The sequence below is a fragment of the Neltuma alba genome, unplaced genomic scaffold, assembly GCF_004799145.2.
Source record: "Neltuma alba isolate B1F8T4 unplaced genomic scaffold, ASM479914v2 tig00007212_pilon, whole genome shotgun sequence".
NCBI lineage: Eukaryota > Viridiplantae > Streptophyta > Magnoliopsida > Fabales > Fabaceae > Neltuma > Neltuma alba.
In genome coordinates, this window is record NW_021634711.1 from 10,542 (window position 1) to 34,348 (window position 23,807).

The window sequence follows — 23,807 nt, forward strand, 5'->3', positions numbered from 1 at the left end:
ATTTTATTCATTTGTGATTTAAATTTTATACATTATTATCTCTGATTTTAAAGTCTTTTCACTATGATCGTGATGTTTAATATAAAACAGAAATAAATTTAAAATTTTTTGCAACAGTTTATATGGTTTCGAAAGGAAATAAGGGAAGACGATCAATTGAAAATGCATGTAAAAAATAGTTTAATTTTTAATTTTATTCTTACTTTTTACTGAAACTTTTTTCAATATCTAAACGTGACTGTTTTGTGAGCCCTTTTCATTCTAGAACGCAAGAAAGGAAGTTTAGGGGGCCAAAAAATAGAGACACTCGACGCTCGTGAAGGAGTCAAAAAAAGGAGTTAAGAATTGCGCGTTCGTCGGAGCAATAATAATGCGACACATGGCAGAAGCCCGCGGATGGCTTCTCCGCGTGGAGGGCAAAGTTTTTCTTTAATTCGCGGCCGATCCAAGTCACGCGGTTTAATTAGTTATTTATTAAAAAAAGTGTCCCGGATAGAATTTTTTTTTTTATAGATAAATGGATGTTTTATAGTCCACTATCATGTGACATTTTCTTTTGTATAAAAAATCACATGTTATTTTTAAAAATGTTTTCTCAGGGCAGTATAATTTGACTATAAATACAATAATAAATAAAAATGTAGAAAAGAGAGTAATTATGTGCGTTTAATTCCTGATGGAATATTACTAATAAATTGATAAGAGAGCAAGCGAGGGTGCAGACGACTTCTTGTCGCAATGAACGTTCCCTCCACGCTCCCATATCAGACCATATTCTTTTTTCTCTTTGTATGGTTTTATTGCGTTTCAAAATTATCACAGCGCCTCTATTTTGCTTTGTTTTTTCGTTTTAAAAAAAATAATTTGCAGCACCGTTACAATGGTTTATTTTAGGAGAATGAAATAAGAATGGGAGCAGGATATGGAAGCAGAATAAAAGAGGTCGAATTTGGAGATATATGAGAAACGTAGAAGGGGGTAAGTAATTAAATTTAGTATGGATAGATATAATTGTTTGCATATGGTTATTTGATTATGTCATATTTAAGTATTATTGGTTCTAATCAGGCGTGACTCTCCTACATCTATAGGCACCTAAAAATGTTGGATATCATTAATGTGTGTCGGATATTATTAATATGAATGGGAAAAGAAGTGATGGATAACAAAGAGGGTATTTAGATGGAAATCAAATTATAATTTTAAAAATAATTTTACAATAAAATGTGAAAATTTTTATTTAATTTATAAAAAGAGTTTAAAAAAAGTACTTTTCACATTATCTAAACATCACAAAATGATAAGGGAGAGGAAGCGCGTTACAAGAGGGAGATATATGCGAGGGAAGGTAGAGAATGAAGAGTGAGGAGAGGCGTGTGGAAAACGCGGGCAGCTACAGGGGGAGGTGGTTGGGATGATTGTGAGGAAGGTTTACGATTTACGAACACGTACTACTTCTTTTTTAAATACTAAAAATAATAAGCTTGGAGGCAGCAAAGCAAATGGATGGTGACGATAACGTGGGAGGTGGATATAATTTAAAAAAAAAAAAAGCAATAATGAGGTGATGTTAGGCAAAAGAGAGGAGGGAGGGCGGTGGGTGGAACATGTGATGTGCACATTAATGCAATTCACGGGACACCACCCAGACCCAGTCCTAGACATGGATTTGATTCCCTCCCAACCTTTTCTTCTTTTATTTGGACCCACCGTTCCACGTGATCTTCCTCTCCCGCGCACTTTTCCCAAATCACCCTTGCCTTTCTCCACAATTACCTCTTCCCATTATTCTCATGCAAATAACCCCCCATTCTCGCTTCTCTGGCCTCACCCACGACAGTTAGCTGTCCCTTGCTTTGTTCTGTCTTCCTCCTCATCCTTCCTGCCTTTTTTCCCCCAGCAGCCACCTCCTCTCTGTGACCTCGCACAAGCACCAGATGTAAGTGTTATTTATGGCCGGATTATGAACAACATATATATCTCATCAAATATTTTGACTGGTAATACTAATTTAATCTGTTTAATAATGGTCCATGTACTGTCTTGTTTCACTTTTATTTTGATTCTAAATATAAAACCCAAATCCATTTTATTTCTTATATTTATGTATTTTTTCCCGAGGTATTCTTTTTAATAATGGTAGTTCTAACCGATATATTTAATTGGTAAGAATATTTTAGAAAAGATAATATTTATTTATTACAAATAACTAACTTAACTTATTTTTTTGATCTACTCAAATTAGTCAATCAGCTTTATATTTAGAACTGGATGTAGCATCTTTTTCCTTGTCACGATGAAAGAAGGTTAGGTCACAGGATATATGATTCTGTTCAAGTGTTCATACTTATCTGATATGAGTTAAGAAAATTAAGTTATTTACTAAATAAAAGAAGGAGAATAATTCGCTATTGCCCTCGTTTATAGTGTGCTCAAGCATCAACCAGAATAATGAAGCCTTTAATTTGATGGGTCAGGAATTCCTTTCGTACGTGTCTCTTTCTCCCTCTCACACACGCATAGATCAGTGCGAGAACCCTTCAAGATGACGGAAGGGGGAGAAAAACTCTAACACAGCAAATCTCTGAAGTACCTATCAATTTGCTTTTTTGTATTTCGGTTCCAATGATCAAACATTCAAATTCAAATTAAAAGACAATCCCTCCGTCCAGAAATGCCTGCACTTGAACCCTTTTTGCATATTCCGATCCTTTTTTAGGACTCTGATCGAGCTATTCAAAAAAAAAGAGAGGAACAAAACTCATCAACTCATAATCAGCATTCAATGGTCAATCTAATTCTTTGAAATGCTTGATTTGTAAAAAAAATTTTTCCCCCGAGGAGCGTGTTTCGTGATTTTTCTTTTCTAGTAAGAATGTCCCTATTGAATGGCCTCTTCTTACAATTGTGAACTTTTCTACCCTTTTTTTTTTGTGGCAGAAAATGTGCACACACTCACATACGAAGATATTGCGTTTATTAATAGCCAACCTTGTTGACTAGTGTAATTTAATTTCATCCACATAAATTAAACTTGATTATAGATATGTTATGCAAAAATGGACTTACGCCAGAGTTAGGCTTAACAATATATAGCGTGCATCACGAGCGTTTTAAACACAAAGATTAAACGTGGCCTGACCATCGCATTAATCCGTCTGAGATAACATCCATATATCATACGAATGATTCATAGGATCTAGCATTATATTGACTTTTCATTGGACTTGTCGTTGTTGCTGTTTTCTTTTTCAGTATATGTAGATACACAAGATCTTCGAGGGCGAATTTCAGAATGCACGGTATTATTAAATATTTGGCGGTGTTGCATTTTCAACCAGACAAGTTACCATTTAATTTCCTGGAAGACTCGTATCTATCTCTTCACCAGTCAGCCTTGTTCACTGCTTTATCGTCGGCTGCTTTCAATTTTCTTACTTGCTACGATTGACATTTTGACAAAGTCCCATCTAAACTGGATTTGTATATATAATATTAACCTGACGTATTATGAGATTTAACACTTGAAATAAACCCCAAAACCTAAATTAATGAAAAAAAAATCTTTATTTAGGTGGTCCTGAACTCTCTATCAACAGCGATTCATGGTGCATCTTGAAACGAAGGGAGCGTGATCAATGATCGGGTCTGGTTAACCTTGAGGGTATTATCGTGAATTTGTCGATTTGAACGATGACAAATAATGAGACGCCGAGGACGACCTCATTAACTCAATGTATAAATTTATTAGTACTTTTTTATTCTAAAAATTATAATACAACGGTCCCTCCTGTATGCATGTCGTGATAGTTTTTTTTTAAAACATAAAGTTGACTTTGATGTTAATGTACTATGTAATATGTACTCTTTAAAAATAAAAATCATTTATTTATCTTCTCAATTAGGCTATTTTCTCATTTAAAACCAGATCATCTCATTACAATTTATTTTAATAATCATAATCTGATGACTACATGCACTGTAGTGCTGCTTTGTGGAAAAAAATATTTTTCAGGTAAATTTCAAAGGATATTAAAGATTTGATCTAGCATAAGCTAATAAATTATGAATGAGTACTCGGGAAAAAAAATCAAATTGAGTATTGAATATATTTTTAACACTAAATCGTAACCAAAATAAAGAAAATAACGCAACCGAGTAAACTGAATTATTGTGGTTTGGTTTTTCGGAAGCTCACTAAATACGGAAGGGATAAGTTGTTCAAAGAAGTATATGCGAAGGAACACTCAATACCTGAAAATTTTTTTGGTTCTTATATATTTTTGAAGTGTTATTTCTAGTATTTTTGTTATGAACCATTATTTACCATTAAGTTTGACTGTTGACTTCGAGGACATATGAAAGTAAAAGACAAAAAACTTTTAAGTGGTGAGTGCTTCTTCATGAATATTTTTGGAGTATTTAAGTACTTTATCTCAATACAATTTTTTTATCACGTATGCCAATACAAAATTATTATCTTACATTGGAATAGAAATTGACATCTTTCCTTCTTTTCCCTGAAGTTTTTTTTGTGTTTTGTTTATAAAAGTCTTATCGTTGAGCCTAAACTCGGACAGAAACACACAAAACCTAACATTCTGCCTTTAATTTTGGTTATTGAGTTTTAACCAAAATTATTTTCTAATAATCAAACCAAAAACTGAACACCGAATATCTATTAAACAAAAATCGAATCCAAAACTGAAGAGAAAAACTGAAATGAATTTGGTTTTCGGTTTTCAATTTTAGTTTGGTTCTGCTCACCTCTAGTATTAGTCATGAATTCGCTAATTAAGGACCTTGGGTGGGATGGAATAAAACTTTAAGAAAAACGGAGAAAAGAGATTAAGAGATGGAAAATGACGTCATTATTATAAAATTGAAGGGAATAATTAGGGTTAAAAATACTAACAGAAAGTGTATGTAATGAATATTATACAGAGAATCGATTATTTCTTACCAGGAAAGCAAGATTGGTTTCTTTTACGCTACCCACAGTGGGATGTAAAAATGGAAAATAAGAATATACTCCTCGGTCCTTAATATAGGACCCATTAACTAATTTGATTAGATTAAGGAAGTTAGGTAAGTTAGTTAATTATAAAAATTGTGACATGTTTTTCCTAAAATACCATAATCATCTTTCTTAATACTCCTCTCTATCTTCTACTTGATTATGGTTGATAGAGTATCCTAGGGTATTTAGAGAAAATTGATAAATATGATAAATGGGTCTTATATTTAGGACCAAAATCAACTCAACAATTGGGTTCTATATTAAGGACCGGAGGAGTACATAATAGTCGTGGGATATTTATCATGTACTACATTATAAGGATATAAAAAAACGTGCACAGTCGCTCTTGTTGACTCTGGATGAGGGAAACAAATCACGTCTCTGGCTTCAATAAGCAATCCAACATTTGGTCGTTTTTGTTTTAAGACCTTCCGCCTCATGATTATGATTTGGTCGACTAAGCATTTTATATATTTCTTTTAATAATGAGAGCCAGTTCCTTAGGATGTATGCTAGATTGCTCAGTCATTCTTGCCGGTAACTGTTAATTGAAGTTGACGTAATAGATAAAAGGTTAATTTGTTTCACCGGTGGCGCCTTCCTTTTGGTCTTTTATGAAATTATCGTCACGTCAGTGCCAACCCAGACCTAAAAAATCGTACTAGAGATCATGATTTTTAAATGGATGAGGCACTGGTGACCAAGCCGAGCCCAATTAGTCACATGCGAATTTAGGCTTAGTTAGGTTTGGTCTACTGTTGACAATTCAAACGACAACACAGAGAAGGTGACCCGGTCACACCTCAGGTTTTGCTGCCTGCTGTCCCAATTGGCTTTGTCAAGAATATACTCCACCACTCTAAAACTAAAATGTGTTAAAGGTGCAATTTTTTTGTGTACGAATTATAGGTTTTTGAAAAAATTTGTTTGATTAATATTACACTGAAATTGTTTAAATAAAGGTGTGATGTCAATGAAGTGTTTTTTTTTTAACACTTTTGAGGTAATATTGATTCAACAAAAACTTCTCAATACTCAGCCCTTGCACATAAATTTCCAAGGCAAAATTCAATTTTAACCCATCTAAATTTCATGTAGTTTAAAAAATAGTAAATTTAATTATCCGTGAAAAATGCGGAATATCTTCTTTTTAAGTATCCATTCTTTTAATGATGGGGGGGGGGTGTGCAATCAGTAAAATTTAAATATCCATTCTTTTAACAATGTCCAATATTGTACCAAAAAAAGGGTAATGTCCAATACGGGTTACCAGTTACAGAGCACGCCTTGAGATTTTGGGACTGATTAATCCAAGTCTCAAATATTATTTAGCTAAAGGGCAGAGATTACAGAATAAGGAAGAAAAAGTTCGGAATCACGGAAGATAATAAGCGGATTTGGATCAGGTCCTTTTCCCCAGTTTTCCCCATATTATATGGAATATGGAATTTGAGAAACTGTGATTTACGAATAATACTATAATAGCACTTGGTATAATATTTATACTACATATTTACGAGTGTAGAAGAATAAGAATACAACAATATAAAAATGTCGTACTGACGGGAATTATCAGCTCATGGCCAGGAAACTTATTTCTTGAGCATAAAAAATGACAACAAAGAACAACATCAAGAAACTTAATGAACTCTCTCAGGGAAATGGCGTCTATTCATATGTTATCTCGTAAATGTTCATATGAGCAGAAGAAAAATTTTCCTTATATACAACTCCATCGCATTGGAAAGCATCTTATAAAATGGAGCAAGAAAATGAAATTGTAGAGAGCGGAAGAGACGACTTAAACTGCTCCGATTCCCAGAAAAATAATAACATACATTGAAGCCTCATTGACGGAAACAAAATACGGGAATTTGCGAACCAGACGTTACCTCAGATATCGTAGTCTATATCTGTTACATTCTGGGAGGCAGAACGCTTTACCAACTCTCCTTGCTCATTGTAACGGTCAAGATTCTCACAGGGAGCAGGAAATATGGTTCCTATTACACGACCCTGAACAAAAGCGCACTGGAAGATGCGCTTCTTCTTGTAGGTAGTCCCAACTGAAAAATCCCGAAATGTTACATTCCTTACCGGTATTTCTTCACTGCCGTGAATCCGAACTGGCACACGAACTCCCTGGCCATGGATAGTGGTGAAGCTTATGTCTTTTAGCACTGGAAGTGCCTGTGGGTCATACCCTGCGTCTGGGTGTTCATTGTAGTCTGTCTTGATAACAATGCCCACACGGACATTGTCAAATGTTAGATTCCGGTAGGTTATTTCGCGAACATAACCACCTCTTCCAGCGGCTGTCTTAATCCTCACAGCACGTCTGGATTGCCACACAAGAACGTTCTCCACCGTCACATTGGATACACCCCCAGACATCTCACTGCCTATTGAGATTCCAGCACTGTTGCATTTCATTCAAGGTAGATCTCAATTAATCTATCATTTCATTCAATGCATCGATTAGTTAAAGATATGGAACCTAATTTTCTGAGATTTCTAACAGTATTTACATTAAGGCCACAAGTACGTAATTTACTTAAATTCCAATTCCCATTTCCCAAGCAAGAACAGAGAAACTGCCGCACACAGCTGGGAGCAGGCATGATAAGAGGCACTTGGGAAGATCAATGTATCCTTTTAGGCAAAGGAAGCTTGATTTATACAGGTTTGTAGATGTGCAAGTTTTATCCTTGAAACAATATGGTAAGATGATAAAATGCAAGCATAAATTACAAGTGAGTCATGGTTTACCTGACCATAGAGCGAACAACAAGATTACGGATGATTATATTGGTGGAAGGTCTTCCATAGGCAATTCCATACTGATCCCAGCCACTTTTTATAGCTATTGCATCGTCTCCGACACTAATGTAACAGTCCTCTATCAGCATATCCTCAACAGAATCTGTTTGTATCATAGAAAGTGGGGTTTGTTAAATTCTCCACGTGAAAATCTGACACCAATTAACATTTCAGTAAAAAGCAAACTAACAGACCATTTCTCAGATTGTATCCAGATAGCTCGTGTCATGTAATGATAATTGAAAACCAAGCTAACTAAGCATTAACAGAATTTAAATGTCAGGGTATCATTGTAGGTCCATCTTGTTGGTGCACAAACGGAAAACTACAAGTTCACACAGATTATCAATACTGACTTGAAACTAAAATCAGATTATAGGATCCAAAATTAATCAGTCTCAGACAAGACACAATTTCTACATACTTGACTCCTCATACCTTACAGATAGAGAACACTTAATCTCATTCTGCCTTATTAAACGTACTCCCACAGAAAACTAAGCTGGGATTTGCAAATTCATCAACAGAACTAGCCTACTTGGTCCACAAAGTCCGATTGTGCATAAGGTTGAGTTCTCAAACATATAACGCACCAAATCCCACGGTTTTCTGGCTTCCTTATCATGAAGCATCTTTAAGTTAGTTTATTAGGTAACCACTAAAACTTGAAGGGGCACACTAGTTAGCAAATCACGCATAAAACATAAGAAATTAAGTTTGGGCCTAGTAAAGGATACTTACCAGGGTCTATGCCATCAGTGTTTGGAGCTTCAAATACAGGAGCCAAAATTGTAACATTCTTTATTGTCACATTCTTGCAGTCATATGGATGAAGGGTCCAAAAAGGAGAGTCACGCAAAGTTATATTAGTTATCACTATGTCACTCGACCACATGATCTGAACAAGTGGCCCTCTTGTGTGGTTGAGAAGCTTCTGGCGATATTTTTTCCACCATGTTTGGCCCTGTCCATTTATTGTACCATTATGCCCTGTCCACCAGCATAAGCCATAGCATAGAATTACAGAAACTTAGAAGCTAAATATTAAAAGAAATGATATAAAGGGATAAATTTTGCTTTCAGCCTGCTTGCCTACCTATTAGTAGTGCACTGTACAATCTCATATAGAAGTATATTGAACAATGAGTTAATAATATCCAAAGCAAACTTTGCTGATAGACACATTTGAGGCCATTGAAAAATAGCCAAGTTTAGGGTGATATTACTCAATCAACCAATCAGAGAAGCAAGGTTGATGTGAATGTACAGTCTTACACTGTCATAGGCCTTCCTCACTTTTTGAATCCTCAAGAGTGGCTTGGGAGGCAAGCTGACTGAATTAAATAAAGCTTTGTAGTGATAAATTAAATACTAGAGCAACTGAATTCTCAATCAGTGTTGAAGCACAGCCGAGCACAATCACTCAATGATTTAACATACAAAGGAATGATAAAGAAGGTGGACCCAAGGAGCTACAAACTCACACTTATGAACTATACAAGAGATCTCAAACATGAAGGAAAATTTTTGAGATGCACAAAATTGAATATCATTGGTCTCCTTTAGCTCATAGGTTCAGAACCAATGGTGCTGCCAAATATGACAGTAAGATTCGGCCACTACCAGTAGATACAGACTCTAATGTGCTTACAGTGATATTGTATACCAAGCAAATACCTTTGCCATTAAGAGAAGGCAATGATTTTGTCAATAGAAGAAAAAATAGCCTCACCTGTTATCACAACATCTTTAAGATTTTGACCATGAATCAAACTGCCATATCGAGGTCCAGGATGCTCCCTTCCATACCCATATGAAGGCAGTGGAGGCATCAGCGGCCAGTGCTTTTCATCCTATCAGTCATCACACAAGAAAATAATTCCAATTTAAATGATAGCTTCCGTTATGAGGGAACAAAGACAGATTGGTGATGAGGATTATAAGAGGTAGCCTCATCTAAGGGAAGATTGGATTAGAAACATTGGCCCTACAATCAAAGAGATAGATGATACAATTTAATAAGAATAGGGTATAACTGAATTTGAGTCATTTGAGTAAGACTTTAAGCCAATTTCTTCCTAATTTCTAGCATCTTGTTTGATATGGTACTCATGTTGCCTTAAAGCCGTATATGTGATTGCATAGTTGCATTGCTTTTAAATGAACTTTTTAATTTTTGCCAATGCCACAAGCTTGATCATCCCTCTGTTACTAGGCTAAAGTTTATTCCTACAAGAAATTTTTCGAACCAAAATCATCAATATTGAGGTCGCGATAAAAGATTGTGCCAAACAACTCCAGTCAAGACAGCCAGATTGGTTCCAGCAGTCTACACTAGAAGTGAGTCAAAATCTTTGATAATGATACTTGCATTTCTAATTTCTTTCTTGTTATTCCCCATATTTTTCCTGTTCCTTCTTAAAACAATGTAGTGCATTGGATCTTAAACTCTGACCATGATATATTTGACTCAAGCAATATTTACATGGTAGATATGAAACAATTTAATATCTAACTATACTCCAAACCAATTATGTGGCATCATGCTTAAACAAATTCTAACAGGATCCATTGCATTGTCTCCAGACATTTCATTAGTTTTTACTGTTGGAGTGCCCTGTCTCCATTTCACACATTAGCCAAAGCCGAGTTACTAAACACGGCAATGCTTTGATTTGCAATCAAGATTTACAACCCTCCAAAGACAATCAACACAGATTTCACCGTGAAAATTTGTTCCACAAACAAGCAAATACAAGAAAGTTATCGCATAGACAATTTGAAAGGAATACTTCATCAATGTAAATGTATCGAGATGGGCAATGTATTATGTCAGAATTGTACTATTTTACCATAGATCAAATACTACTACTACTACAACAACAACAACAAAACCTTATTCCACCGGGTAGGATCAGTTACATAAATTGCACAGTGGCATCTTGCTCTATCAACAATCAAATCACATATCAAAACAATTTTAAGCTTATCACACACCTAATCAATAATCACCATGAGCTTAAATCTTGTATCACTTTCCAATGCATTATGAAGAAGTTTTTAGCTCAGTTTGATATTTATATATAAGAAGGAATCTGACCTTGTAATTAAAGAAGAAAATGATCTAAGTTCCCGGTCAAAAATAACAAAAACACAGATATGAAATTTCCAATTACAGAAGATCATAGCATACGAAACGACTAAAAATATTGTCTAAATTCTGAAAATTTATAGTTTCTCCAACAACTAGTTCTTGAAATTTCCTTTACTTTTTCTTCTTATTTATACAACTTATCCTTGATCGTTAACTTACAAGAAAAGAATTGTTATAGTTGCGTGATTACTAAATTTAAAACCTCACGATTCGAACGAAATGCAGAACTTTAATTAGCAGCGAAGAATCTTATCGAAACAGTAATATCGCAGATTAACCCACCTGAATACCAAGTATGACAGCATCTTCAGCCAGGAATAGAGTCATATGACTGGTAAGATTGAATGGTGCCGTTAGCCAACGACCTGGTGGCACATTTAGCTGCCCTCCCCCTCGCTTCCCGAACTTAGAGATAGCAGAAACAGCTCTCTCAAAAGCCTCAGTGTTTACAGTAACCCCATCACCCACCGCTCCAAAATCCGTCAAGTTGAAGGCTATGGGTCGAAGCTTCGGCATTGGCCTAACTGGGACCCGACCGAATATAAAGAAGCCATCGACTATGTTCCTCTGCCACAGAAAAACAGATGCAAATGCAACGATCCAAAGAAAAGTGAAAAGGGTCTTGTGCGAGGTCAAGAATGCCGGGATCCAGCGCTTAAAATCGAGCCTCTGGTGGTGGAACCGCCCAAGTGATAAGGTCTCCACCATCATTCAAGTACGAAAACGGGTAGGAATCAACTTGGTTTTAACAGCTAACGGGGTAGGTATCCGGAAAAAGCCTTTGCCTGCTGCAAGTGAACATCGATTCCTTTCTTGGGTATAGCGTTTTCAAAGAGGAGCGAGCATCCCAGGGAAAATTTTGACCGAAGATGGTGTGAAATAGTGGTAAAGGTGGAAGATTTCGCGAGTGATTCAAACGCCCTTGTTAGTACTGAGCAGTCTCAGCGGTGCAGGAGATCCGTTTTGAAAATATGCGGTGGAGTAAATTGAAAGGCAAGCTGTGTCTTACGATATGAGGTTGCTGAAGATGGACACTTCGTTTAAGAAACTGGAACTGAATTTGGCTCTGGGGACAGCGATGGAGCAACAGGGGGTCCAATTGCAAAACCACGGATCTCAAACGCGAAAGGAGGCCTGGGAATTTATAATCTGACAGTCTCACACGCCCAACCCCTCCCAACACTTTCGACAATTATTACCGTTTTGTTCCCATGGCTATGTTTTAGTTTTTCCTTCTCCTTTTTCTGTTGACCTCGAAGATGTTCTGGTGTTCAGGTCAAGATTGTAAGAAATAAATGTCGCCGCATTAGTGAATGGCATGTAAAAAAACATATGCTAAGGTACGCCTGTAGCATAAGATTTATCTCCGGCTAGGAAAAAAAAAAAAAGGGATTTATCTCCCTCACCTCCCCCGGGGGGTTAGTCCTTTCATTGATGAGAAACGTATGTGAGGGTGCAAATTAATAGGACAATTCATTATTTGAGTATCACTAGTTCACTACTTTACTTTTTTCCCTACTGGGTGCAGGTATTATAAAAATTGGCATAATTGTGGCCTAGATGGTTTTCCCATTAATCATTAGTTTCAAAAAATATACATATAATCTAAAACAACACCATTTATGAGCACGAGACAAAAAAAAACACAATTTTTTTTTACCTGAAAAATAAAATTGATAACAAGTTGTTATATTTATGAGTTCGGGATTGTGCAAAAAAAAAAACAAATCTGTATCGTTGAATAATATTCTCAGTTCTCACTGTTGCAAAAAAAAGAAGGTAAATGATTTTTTTTCAAGTGGATGTTACGTTGCTACTATAGAAAGATATGCGACCTGTCACTTACAACTGCCCCTATTTGCCACCTTAAGGCAAAACACATCAAATTTACGATTCATCTGCATCGATATTAACAATTTCACCTGCTCTGCATACCCATCTTATTTGTTGAGGATGAAATATACTGTTGGATTTCAGATCCGCCTTGATGAGCCAAAATATTTAATAAAATTATTTTCCTAATTAAATATAGTATAAATTGAACAATTAATTTATATTATCCGAATCCGAATGATACAAATATATTTAATTTAAACATGTTGAAATTATAATTATATATGTAGATTAAATCAGTATTTAACCTCTTCATTCAATACTGTAAATATATGGTAGAGATTTTCTGGCGTTTAATTCAAATCATATATACATTATCTTATTGATTGAGATTATAGAGAGATAACGACGGATTGATTGATTTAAATGAATCTCAAGATATTTTGTATTCCCAGAATATTACTCCTTCTAATATTTAATATAAAAACTAGTTTATTAATTTGAGTAATTCAAGAAAATCAATTCAAATATTTAATTGTAATAAACGTGAGATAATTTTTTTAAAATACTCCTGTATAGCATTATATCATAGAGCAGATCAGTTTATAAGTATTAAAATCTTATATTTATATTTATGATCAAATCTGATCTCTCAGCTAATTTTCATATCAACATCAACGAGGGGAGGTGGTATTTTTCGAAACCAGTTGGCTCCTTCCATCAATCACAATTACCCAACTATTTCTCTCTCTCTTGTGGCGCATCTGATCTGCTGTGTCATTGTAAGTTTAGAATGCACCGGCTCCTTAAGTCCCTGTCCCTCTACCTGGTCATGTATCTTGTGACACATAAACCATACACGATCAGCTGTATCAAATTATTATGTGTATTAAATATGCATACAAATAAAAAGCACATGCATAAATACTTTAAAATCCCAAGTAGTCCCTTGTTTTTGGTGAACTCCCAAACAGTCTTTCCTTATCTACTACTAACTCCCATCCTAAATATAAGAGTTAGTTGACTAATTAGAGTATATTGAGAAAATAAGTTAAGTTAGTTATTTATAATAAATATGTGTCGTCTTTCCTAAAATATCTTTATTAATCAAGTGTATTGGTTAGAACTTTTATTACTAAAAAATTATCTTATGAAAAATACATAAACATGAGACGCAAAGTGGATTAATTTTATGATCAAAATAAAAATCAAAAGATCTTATATTAAGTACCAGATATAATAATTAAGGTCAGTTTATTTCATAAGTCCTCATTGCTGGCGTAAACTCACAACTTGTGTCTGAGTCACATCAGTAGAATATAAAAACAAACCCCCCCCCCCAAAAAAAAAAAGAAGATGGTCAAAATGATTCTGATTAAGCTGTTGATGGTCCCGGAAAGCAGATAATATGAGCTCAGGTCCAGAAGCCATTTCCGCGAGGGATGAAAGAGGACATTAATTAGTAAGTGATCATATGTATGGATTAATTCTGCGTCTGCTCATTGTTCTCTTTTCTGTTTCGAACAAAGAAAGCCAACGAGGTTACTCATATATGTAGTCCCTGCCTTGTCGAGCAAATCATTAGAATCTCTGGTTGAGAAGTCTCCATGACTAAGTTTTTAGTATTTTCTTACACGTGTTATCTCCCTGTAAAAGTATTCTTATTTCTCAAATCTTCATGTTTAAGTCGTCGTCCACTTTTAAATTTCCAGTTACTATCATTAATATTGTTTTGTTAACAAATACTATCCATTGGCTCTTGCTTCACCAAAACTACCGGTCAATGGACGAACTAATTAATGAAGCTTCCCCTCAATGATTTGTTCGCCAACTCGTCCTGTCTTCCTTAGAAATTTAATACCCTATATTTTATTGCGGATGTCGAAAGCGAAGGTCAAAGTTATGTTGAGAATATAAACAAATGAATATTATAATTGTCACCAAAAATGCCTTTCCGCTTCGAATTCTTATGCAATATATATAAATATATATATATTCAGAGGATTTATAACAATATAGCTGAACTGCTTATGAAAAAGGCCGTGTGTATTGCGGTGACATGAAGCAATATATAATGGAGTGGGTGAGCTGGTGGCGAGTTCTTATCAGAACAAGTACAAAATTGAGCTCAATTCCTCTCAAACTCAAACGTTAACATACTTACCTAACGTCTTAATAATAATATCATTGTCCAAATCTCTTCCTTAAAAATTATATATGTCCACTATCAGCCAACAAAACACAAAATTAAAATATCATCACCCTACTAATCATTGTATTGACCAAAAAAGTCTCAACTCCTCAATTCAGCCACAAAATTATTAGTTTTTTTTTTCTGAGTGACAAAATTATTAGTTATTTACCGATTCGATTTCTCTGAAACATCGTTCAATACTAATCCTCGTCAGATACTAACTGATAGCAATCATCTTTTGGGCCGAACACCCAGAGGAAATCAATTTCAAGCTGGCCTCCAATTTTTTGGAATAACTATATTTGGGCTTACAACGAGATCAAAGAAAGAGAAGCAATTTCTTTTTGGGCCTCATCTGGGTCGTGACAAAAAGACCCATACTCACGTATCCTAAGCACGTGCGAACTTCACATGCCATTGGCTTGTGCTTGCTCCCCTTTGTTCCAAGAAATATCCATCACCCAGTTAGCAGATAAACCATCGCCAACTGAAAGTAGAACCTTAGCTTGTTCTTACTAAACTCTGCACATTTCAGGTTGATGATCCATGGCCTTAGCCACATCCCCCACGGCACTGTCAACTTTTCCTAACAGGTCTTTATTCAATCCCTAAAATTTTGATGGGCCTACCATTTAAACCATCCTCTGCGCTCTCATTCTGTTGTAACGTATCTAGTTTTGGTACAGAGAAATACACCAGAAGATCTTCCTGGGAAGAAAAGCAACAAGCCTTCCCAGAAAATTTATCCCCGGTGCCACGAAAGGAGTATCAAGCGTTTGTGAGCCACTTCCTCCGGATAGGCCATTGTGGTTTCCCGGTAGTTCACCTCCCGAGTGGCTCGATGGCAGGTAATCTAACTTGCTGATGAGATACAACGTTTAGTTTCAGAGTTTTCCTAATTCCTAGGACATGTTCTTGAGATATCAAAGTTTCTTATTTTCATGCCAATCACAGTCTTCCTGGAGATTTCGGTTTCGACCCTCTTGGATTAGGTATGTGTTTCATTATGCTGGATTAGGCGAGAAATTTACAGGGATTAGTTTCTGCCATTAACAAGCTTCAAATCTCTCAGGGTCGGATCCAGAGTTACTAAAATGGTTCGCTCAAGCAGAATTGATGCATGCGAGATGGGCAATGCTGGGGGTATCGGGAATTCTGATCCCAGAAGTATTAGAAAAGATGGGATACATTGAGAACTTCTCCTGGTACGATGCTGGTGCTCGAGAATATTTTGCTGACCCTACGACGTTGCTTGTGGTGCAATTGGGCTTGATGGGCTGGGTGGAGGGCAGGAGATGGGCCGATATGATTAACCCAGGGAGTGTTGACATTGAGCCCAAGGTACCGCACAAGAAGAATCCGAAGCCGGACGTGGGGTACCCGGGGGGATTATGGTTCGACCCGATGATGTGGGGACGAGGATCGCCGGAGCCAGTGATGGTGCTGAGGACCAAGGAGATCAAGAACGGTCGACTGGCCATGCTGGCTTTTGTAGGGTTCTTGTTCCAAGCTATTTATACAGGCGAAGGCCCTATTGAAAACTTGATGGCACATGTTGCGGACCCTGGCCATGCCAACATTTTCTCGGTAATGCGTTCTTATTGCTCCTTTCATTCTAATTCATTTGATTACCGCACTATGCACTGTCTTGTCTCTCGGCCTGTATATGTCAAGAAAATAGTATATAGATACACGAATAGATTCATTTGTAGTATACTCTCTCGTCTTGATTATAAGGTAGGATGACAGTTTTTTTCATCCTATTTTTAAGTTACATTATGACCCGTCATTTATCATGTGTTGATTTTATACTCATGAAGCACAATGTACATTAAATAAAAGCAAAATTTGAAAGTTATTAAATTTTAATAAGACAGAGTTGGTGGGATTCAAGATTTTTATTGGTTTTGGTGTGATAGGTTAAAAATGACTTGTAAATAAGATAAGAGGAGTTCATAAATGATTATTTGTTTTTTTAATTGAATGCTTAAAGCTTGAATGATGTGAGTGAATGGATGTGAACATAATTTTCCACGTGCAGGCTTTCACGTCAAGTTAGCGTCAAGGATTGAAGAGGCGATCTGTTTCCTCGGCGATCGCATGCTATTGCATAATGCTTTGCTCCTTGAAAACTCCTTGTATGCGACAACACTGTATTATTCTAACCACAACATTATATTTGCACCGACAGGCTTTGAACATTTCAGAGTTGGAATGTAATTGTTATTTATTCTTTACCTTTACACTGCGATCAACAGAGTTTCATGTTCCACTCATAATTGTATTATGAGAAAAAGAATTACATGGATATAAAATTTGCTGACATTTGAAAATATGTGCGCTGCTTCCCATTTCAAATCGCGACAGATATATTTACAAATGTTTGGAAATTTAAAAAGTATTTTCACAAACAAAAATTCTCTTACATATTTATATCAAGTTTTTATAAAATTATTTTTAAAAAGTTAATCCAATCACTTCTGGTCATATTAGAGTATAGTTTTACGTCCCCTAATTATCATAGAAGTTCAAAAAAGAGTTTTGTTAATTAAAAATGATGGGGAAAAATAAATGAATTAATGTTGGTTATTAATGTAATATAATTTATTTAATTACATTTTTTATGACTTTAAAATTCAAATTTGTTTAAATTAATTCAAATAAATCTTGATTATTATTTTCCTACATAATGAGATAAATTTTTTTTTTTTGCCAGAACCTACACAATGAGATAATTAAAGGATATGCTAGGAGAGAATGTAGGAGTTTAGTGAAAAATAATTTAATATTTTTAAATTTTTTTCTTTTAGTTGGCGCTTCAAATTTTCGGATGTGTTAAATAAATATCAAGGGTGATTTTACTCTAATTTTCGCGGGCAGACCTTCACGTCAAATCGAAATTAGCGTTAAGGGTGGAAGAGCCGTTCTGTTTTCTTGGTGATTGTGCAATGTGCATGATGCTACTCCGCGAAGACTCCTCATTTGCTAATGGCACAACATATCTACAAAATTTCTGCAAGTCCAGGAATGTCGGAAGCAGAGGAAGGATGGCCTTAGAGAGGAATAGGCTATTTTTAGAAGGCGATGCAAATTTTGGGAGCTTCAGGATCAATGTGGTGTCCATGGCCAGACACAGCACACCAAAATGACGCAACTTTCTTTGGCTTCCCCTTCCATTCCAACAAAACAAAAAACGCAAGTCAACCAAAACCCTCACAGAAGTAGAATCTCTTCGAGCAGCGGTACATTTCAATGCCCACAACCAACCTCTATACCTCTGAAATGGCCGCTGTTCGACTCTCCCTTTTCTTCCTCTTCCTCCTCCTCACTCTTCCTTCTTTCTCTTCTTCTTCCGACACCGACGCCCTCCTCAAGCTCAAGCAATCTTTCACCAATTCTGCTTCTCTGTCTTCCTGGGTCCCTAATTCCTCCCCCTGCCGGTGGGCCGGCATCATGTGCGACAACAACACCATCATCGGTCTCCACCTTTCCGACATGGGTCTTTCCGGCAAGATCGACATTGACGCTATGCTGGAGATTAAAGGCCTTCGAACCGTCAGCTTAGTCAACAATTCCTTCTCGGGTCCTATACCAGAGTTCAACAAAATCGGTGCTCTCAAGGCTTTATACTTATCCACCAACCAATTTTCAGGGGAGATTCCCTCGGATTTCTTCTCCTATTTGAACTCACTGAAGAAAATCTGGCTTTCTGAGAATAAATTCTCGGGGCCCATCCCCAATTCCATATCCCAGCTAGACATGCTCCTAGAGATTCACCTCGAGAACAATGAATTTTCCGGAGCCATCCCACCTCTGTCGCAAAGCATCAAATCGCTGGACATGTCCAACAACAACCTTGAAGGTCCAATCCCAGAGAGCTTAGCGAAATTCGAGGCTAATTCCTTCAAGGGAAACGAGGGGCTATGCGGGAAACCTCTAGACAAGGCGTGCGACCAGCAGGGCGAGAGTAAAAATTCTTCCGGCCACGTCATGTTGATCATCCTCTTCATCGTCTGCTTGATCATCGCAGTCGCGCTGTTCTTAGTGGTTAGGTCAAGGCGCCGTCTAGACGGCGACTTCAGCGTGCTGAGCAGAGATAGCGTGGACGAGGTGGTGCAAGTGCACGTGGGGAGCTCAACCGAAAGCAGAGAATCGGATTCGAGCGGGAGGGGGACGGGTTCCAAGAGGGGCGTGCCCAAGAGCGGGAATGCGGATCTGGTGGTGGTGAATGAGGAGAAGGGCGTGTTTGGGTTGCCGGACTTGATGAAGGCGGCCGCGGAGGTTCTTGGAAACGGATCATTGGGATCGGCATATAAAGCGGCCATGTCGAACGGGTTAAGTGTGGTGGTGAAGAGGGTGAGAGCGATAAATCAGATAGGTAGAGATTTTTTCGACGCCGAGATGAGAGGCTTTGGGAGAATTAAACATGCAAACATCTTGACCATTTTGGCATACCACTTTCGCAAAGAAGAGAAGCTCATCATCTCAGAGTACATGCCCAGAGGCAGCTTGTTATATGTTTTGCATGGTACTAGCTCAACTCAAACGCACCAAACAGATCATACCAGGATTTCAACAATATATATACTCCTCCGGTCTTAAATGTAAGACCCTTATACTAGTATAAGGGTCTTACATTTAGGATCCTCCATATATATATATATATAGTAACCCCATTTGATCGAGAATCTTTGATCATTATGTTTCAGGTGATCGGGGAACATCTCATGCTGATCTGACCTGGCCCGTGCGTTTGAAGATAATCAAGGGAATTGCACAAGGTCTTCGCTTCCTTCATTCCCACTTCTCTTCCTACGATCTTCCCCACGGCAACTTGAAATCCAGCAATGTCCTCCTCACACAAGATTACGAGCCACTCCTCTCTGATTACGCCTTGCATCCGCTTCTCAACCCCAATTCTTTCAACGCATTATTCGCCTTCAAATCCCCAGACTACGTTCAGCACCAGCTAATTTCCCAGAAAGTCGACGTCTACTGCCTCGGAATCATCATCCTGGAGATCCTCACCGGAAAATTCCCTTCTCAGTATCATAGCAACGGGAAGGGCGGCACCGACGTCGTGCAATGGGTGCTCGCTGCAATTTCTGAGAGAAGAGAAGCAGAAGTGATTGATCCTGAAATGGCAAACACCCCTAACTCCTTAGATCAAATGCTGAAAATTCTCCAAGTCGGAGCCGCTTGCACCGAAAGTAACCCTGAGCAACGAATTAACTTAAATGAAGCCATTAGGAGGATAGAGGAAGTACAAGTCTAAAAAGTCCACATGTCAATATAGCTTAGTTCTTCAAGTTGGGTTTGCTTGCGGGGCATGCGAGGTTGTATATATGATCAAACGTTCAGCCATTCATGATTGATTTTTTTTTGAGGAGGGCATAGCCACCAATTTAACGCAGGCACAGAACAGCAGAGAAAGAGAAAGAGGTAGAGAGGGAGCGAGAAAGATGGAACATGGCTTCACAGGCACGAATATCTTGGCCTTTCTGGAGGTTATATGGACGCCATTGATGCATGAGAACTCACGTAAAAGAGATGGATGCAGCAGAGGATATATTGAAGAGAGGCGAAATGTGGTACCTATGGGAAAAATCAATGTTTCGAATCTAATTTGTAGAAGACAAGTGGGGGGAAGCATTTTTCTTGTATTGGGAAATTGTTTCCTCAAAACTCCCATCTTTAATCCTTGTCTCCCTCTCATTAATCAAGGATTTCGCAGTTTCTGCATCAAATCCTTGGATTGCATCTGTTTTTTTTTTTTTTTGACCTGATGGATTGCATCTGTTCGCCACCCTTTTTGTAAAGTTTATTTTCTTATACATGTTAGGTGTGATTCGAGTTGTTCTCAATTAATATATATTCAACTTCCAAAAGTTTTGAATAAAGACAGGAAAACTGGATCAAAACTAAATATATCTTATACTTAATAATTTTAAGAAATAAGTTAACTGCTGATAACAGATTTATTTATTTTTTCCTTTTTAGGTATCGAAAAATGTGGGCGAACTTAAGGATAAAAAAGCCAAAAATAGAGGTAAAAATAATTCAATACTATGAATATCACCACAAGTCGATACAGACAGTTTTGTCCACACATATAACTACTACCCTCCCTCTCGTGTTTAATATAAAAGTTAGTTAAGTAATTTAAATATTTAAAAAAACTGTTAAATTAGTTATTTATAATAATAAATAAATATTATTTTCTCAAAAAATCTCTATAATTATGTAATTAATTAGAACTATTATTTGATTAAATTTTTAACATGTACAACTATTAGAAAGATTATTTTAAAAAAAATAAATATGAGAAATAAAATAGGTTAAAATTTATATTATAATGAAATTAAAAGTTAAATTAATTTTTATATTAGAATTGAATAATTTAAACATGAATACAGTATCTCTCAAGATACAGAGAGTTTTTAAGATTAGAAAAAGACCATTGGAGAATGCAGAGTTCAAACGCTGAGCCAGGCAAGCATTGTTTGTCTACTCACGTCGTCATATTAAAATTACATTAGTGATTAGCCTCCAAAAACACTGTACACCAGCCACCACCGAATCACATATGTAATTATATATATGTGTGTGGTGTGTGTAGAGTTGAAAAACACGCACATCTGCAATCTTCTTTTGACCAACACCGCTATTCCCGGACACGATCCTGATTCCTGAACTCTTCGGCGAGAGAATAATGGAGTCTGGGCCACTATCGGCATCAGAGATCGCGGCGAAGTTGAATCTGCAGCCTCACCCTGAAGGTGGATTCTTCGCCGAGACTTTCCGTGATGGCTCCGTTCAACTTCTCAAGTCGCAGCTCCCACCTGAATGTAGGTGCTTCAACCTATCTCACTCGTTCTAATTTCTGTAAAATCATACCAATCTTTCTGTTTTTCCTTCTCCGTTTCACCGCCTTCATTCAATTCTATCTGTTTCTACATTTTTTTGTTCCTTTAGATAAAGTTGACCGCCCAGTGTCTACTTGCATATACTTTCTGCTTCCGTCGGGGAGCGTGTCTCGCCTGCATCGTATTCCCTGTGCTGAAACCTGGCATCATTACATAGGAGAACCTCTTACGGTACGCTCCATTATATTTATTAATCGCTCATTTATAGAAAAATTTTTATTCCCCTTTTAGGTTCTTCGCACTGAAAATGTTATCCACAAATTTTTGGTGGCAAAAGCACTTACTTAATTTTCCTTCACTTGTTTTGTCCCACTCAAAAGATATTACGAACGAATTCATCGACTAGTGGCTTTTTTCTTTGAACTGATCTTTGTGCCCTGTCTTTCTTTCTTGTCTTTCTTTAAATCTTTTTGTCTATAGACACGACAAATTACATCTCAAGTTCGATTCTTCTGATCAAAGACCTAAAGAATTTTAACCTTTTGTTATAAGATATATCAAGAAAGGTTTGGTGCTAACGGCATCTTTAACATGAGCTAATACTCTGTGTTAAATCTGCACCTAGTTTCCATCTCATGAACTTCTCTGTGCCTGAAGTTGGAGTGTTCACAGTCATATTTTTCTATGTTTTCTCGAGCGTTTCTCTACTCCATCCCTTAGCTCTGAGTACCTATCCACTTACAAAATATGGTGAATTTGGACTTGGTTGGAATTACTAGGAACTCAACATTAAAGTACAGCGTGGCTTTGTAATTATTACGTCTCTTTCTCCTATAAAAAGCATTAATCCGAATATGTTGCTTTTTAACCTGTTGGATGAACGTGCAGTGTGTAGCTTTTAACTCCCATCGATGGGCTATGATTCAGAAAATAAACACATTCTTCTGAAAACTTGGCTTTCTATTTAAAGGCACCCTGATTAGCTACGAGTAATTGATTGTAACTAGGTGTTAGCAATCTGAAAGGAAAAAAAAAAAACATCTGTGGAACTTCTTGCCTTGCAAATTTAATTTGATTCTTCCTGTTCCTCTTCTCTTCATAGCTTATGCGTTTTTTCGCAGGTAGTAGTGGAAATAAATGATAAAGATGGAAGTCTCAAGTTTACCTGCCTTGGACCCAATCTGGCTGATAATCAGAAGCCACAGTACACAGTGCCTCCCAATGTGTGGTTTGGTTCATTCCAAAAAGGATTTTGACATAACGCCAGATGGGTCTATGCGAGGAACTCCTCCTAGAGATCGTGAGAGCCATTACTCTCTAGTAGGTTGCACTTTGCCCCTGCCTTTCAGTTCCAAGATTTTGAGCTGGGAAAACGTTCTGTTCTCATTTCTCAATTCCCCCACTTGGAATCTCTCGTCAATGCTCTCACGTATCCTGATTCCTGAGCTAGTCACTGAGTTGAGAAAGAGAAACTATTTTAAGCTTGTGGTATTGGTTGCCAGATATCAAACCTCTTGTTCTCGTTGGTTCCCTTCTATTCAGGTGTGGATACTTCTGTATTTTGTAAAATCTGAATATTTAGACCTTCAGGAGAATCAAATAATTGTTTTTTCATACACTTATTTCAATATCAGTTAGCGTGATAAAGATCTCGTGGATCAAAACAAATCCTATTTTTTGAAGTCCCATGGAAGATTCGTGGCCTTGTCTCTAGCAATATCCGATTCGAGGTCCTCGATTTAGTGATCAGCAGCAAGATTTCGTGGATCTTCCGTTCTTTTGATATTTTTTAGACAGTCTTGTTTATATAGGTGATGCACAAAACTTTCTTCGTAACTATATAATAATTTTTAATTTTTAATTAATTCTTAATGTCTACCGTATAACGGAAAAACGAGAATATGGATTAAATGCATTTTT

General features: G+C 36.8%; 3 protein-coding genes and 1 pseudogene across 3 annotated transcripts; 3 read left to right on the plus strand and 1 right to left on the minus strand.

The window, feature by feature from the left end:
- Nucleotides 1-6,597: 6,597 nt before the first annotated feature.
- LOC114752024 (probable polygalacturonase) lies at nt 6,598-12,162 on the minus strand. Its single transcript, XM_028940739.1, has 5 exons — nt 11,277-12,162; nt 9,573-9,693; nt 8,582-8,830; nt 7,790-7,943; nt 6,598-7,439 (listed from the first exon to the last, which is right to left on the minus strand). The coding sequence occupies exons 1-5, from the start codon at nt 11,703-11,705 to the stop codon at nt 6,914-6,916; spliced, it is 1,479 nt and encodes a 492-aa protein (XP_028796572.1). The 5' UTR covers nt 11,706-12,162; the 3' UTR covers nt 6,598-6,913.
- Nucleotides 12,163-15,567: 3,405 nt separating this feature from the next.
- Nucleotides 15,568-17,356, plus strand: LOC114752023 (photosystem I chlorophyll a/b-binding protein 6, chloroplastic-like). Its single transcript, XM_028940738.1, has 5 exons — nt 15,568-15,614; nt 15,708-15,869; nt 15,976-16,013; nt 16,094-16,608; nt 17,063-17,356. Exons 1-5 carry the CDS (start codon nt 15,568-15,570, stop codon nt 17,078-17,080), a joined length of 780 nt encoding a protein of 259 aa, XP_028796571.1. The 3' UTR covers nt 17,081-17,356.
- Nucleotides 17,357-18,303: 947 nt separating this feature from the next.
- On the plus strand, nt 18,304-20,640 carry LOC114752020 (pollen receptor-like kinase 3). The gene is made up of 2 exons (XM_028940736.1): nt 18,304-19,549; nt 19,731-20,640. The coding sequence occupies exons 1-2, from the start codon at nt 18,304-18,306 to the stop codon at nt 20,294-20,296; spliced, it is 1,812 nt and encodes a 603-aa protein (XP_028796569.1). The 3' UTR covers nt 20,297-20,640.
- A 1,015-nt stretch (nt 20,641-21,655) lies between these two features.
- On the plus strand, nt 21,656-23,364 carry LOC114752025 (uncharacterized; annotated as a pseudogene).
- The last annotated feature ends 443 nt before the right edge of the window (nt 23,365-23,807 follow it).

Bases quoted from the DNA above. Each gene is read 5' to 3' on its own strand.
- LOC114752020 (XM_028940736.1), top strand. From the start codon at position 18,304: ATGGCCGCTGTTCGACTCTCCCTTTTCTTCCTCTTCCTCCTCCTCACT. The intron at 19,550-19,730 runs GTACTAGCTCAA...ATTATGTTTCAG, and splicing joins CTTGTTATATGTTTTGCATG to GTGATCGGGGAACATCTCAT.
- LOC114752024 (XM_028940739.1), bottom strand. From the start codon at position 11,705: ATGATGGTGGAGACCTTATCACTTGGGCGGTTCCACCACCAGAGGCTC. The intron at 9,694-11,276 runs GTGGGTTAATCT...GATGACTGATAG, and splicing joins CTGTCATACTTGGTATTCAG to GATGAAAAGCACTGGCCGCT. The intron at 8,831-9,572 runs GTGAGGCTATTT...GCTGGTGGACAG, and splicing joins TAAAGATGTTGTGATAACAG to GGCATAATGGTACAATAAAT.
- LOC114752023 (XM_028940738.1), top strand. From the start codon at position 15,568: ATGGCCTTAGCCACATCCCCCACGGCACTGTCAACTTTTCCTAACAG. The intron at 15,615-15,707 runs GTCTTTATTCAA...GTTTTGGTACAG, and splicing joins CTGTCAACTTTTCCTAACAG to AGAAATACACCAGAAGATCT. The intron at 16,014-16,093 runs GTATGTGTTTCA...CAAATCTCTCAG, and splicing joins TTTCGACCCTCTTGGATTAG to GGTCGGATCCAGAGTTACTA.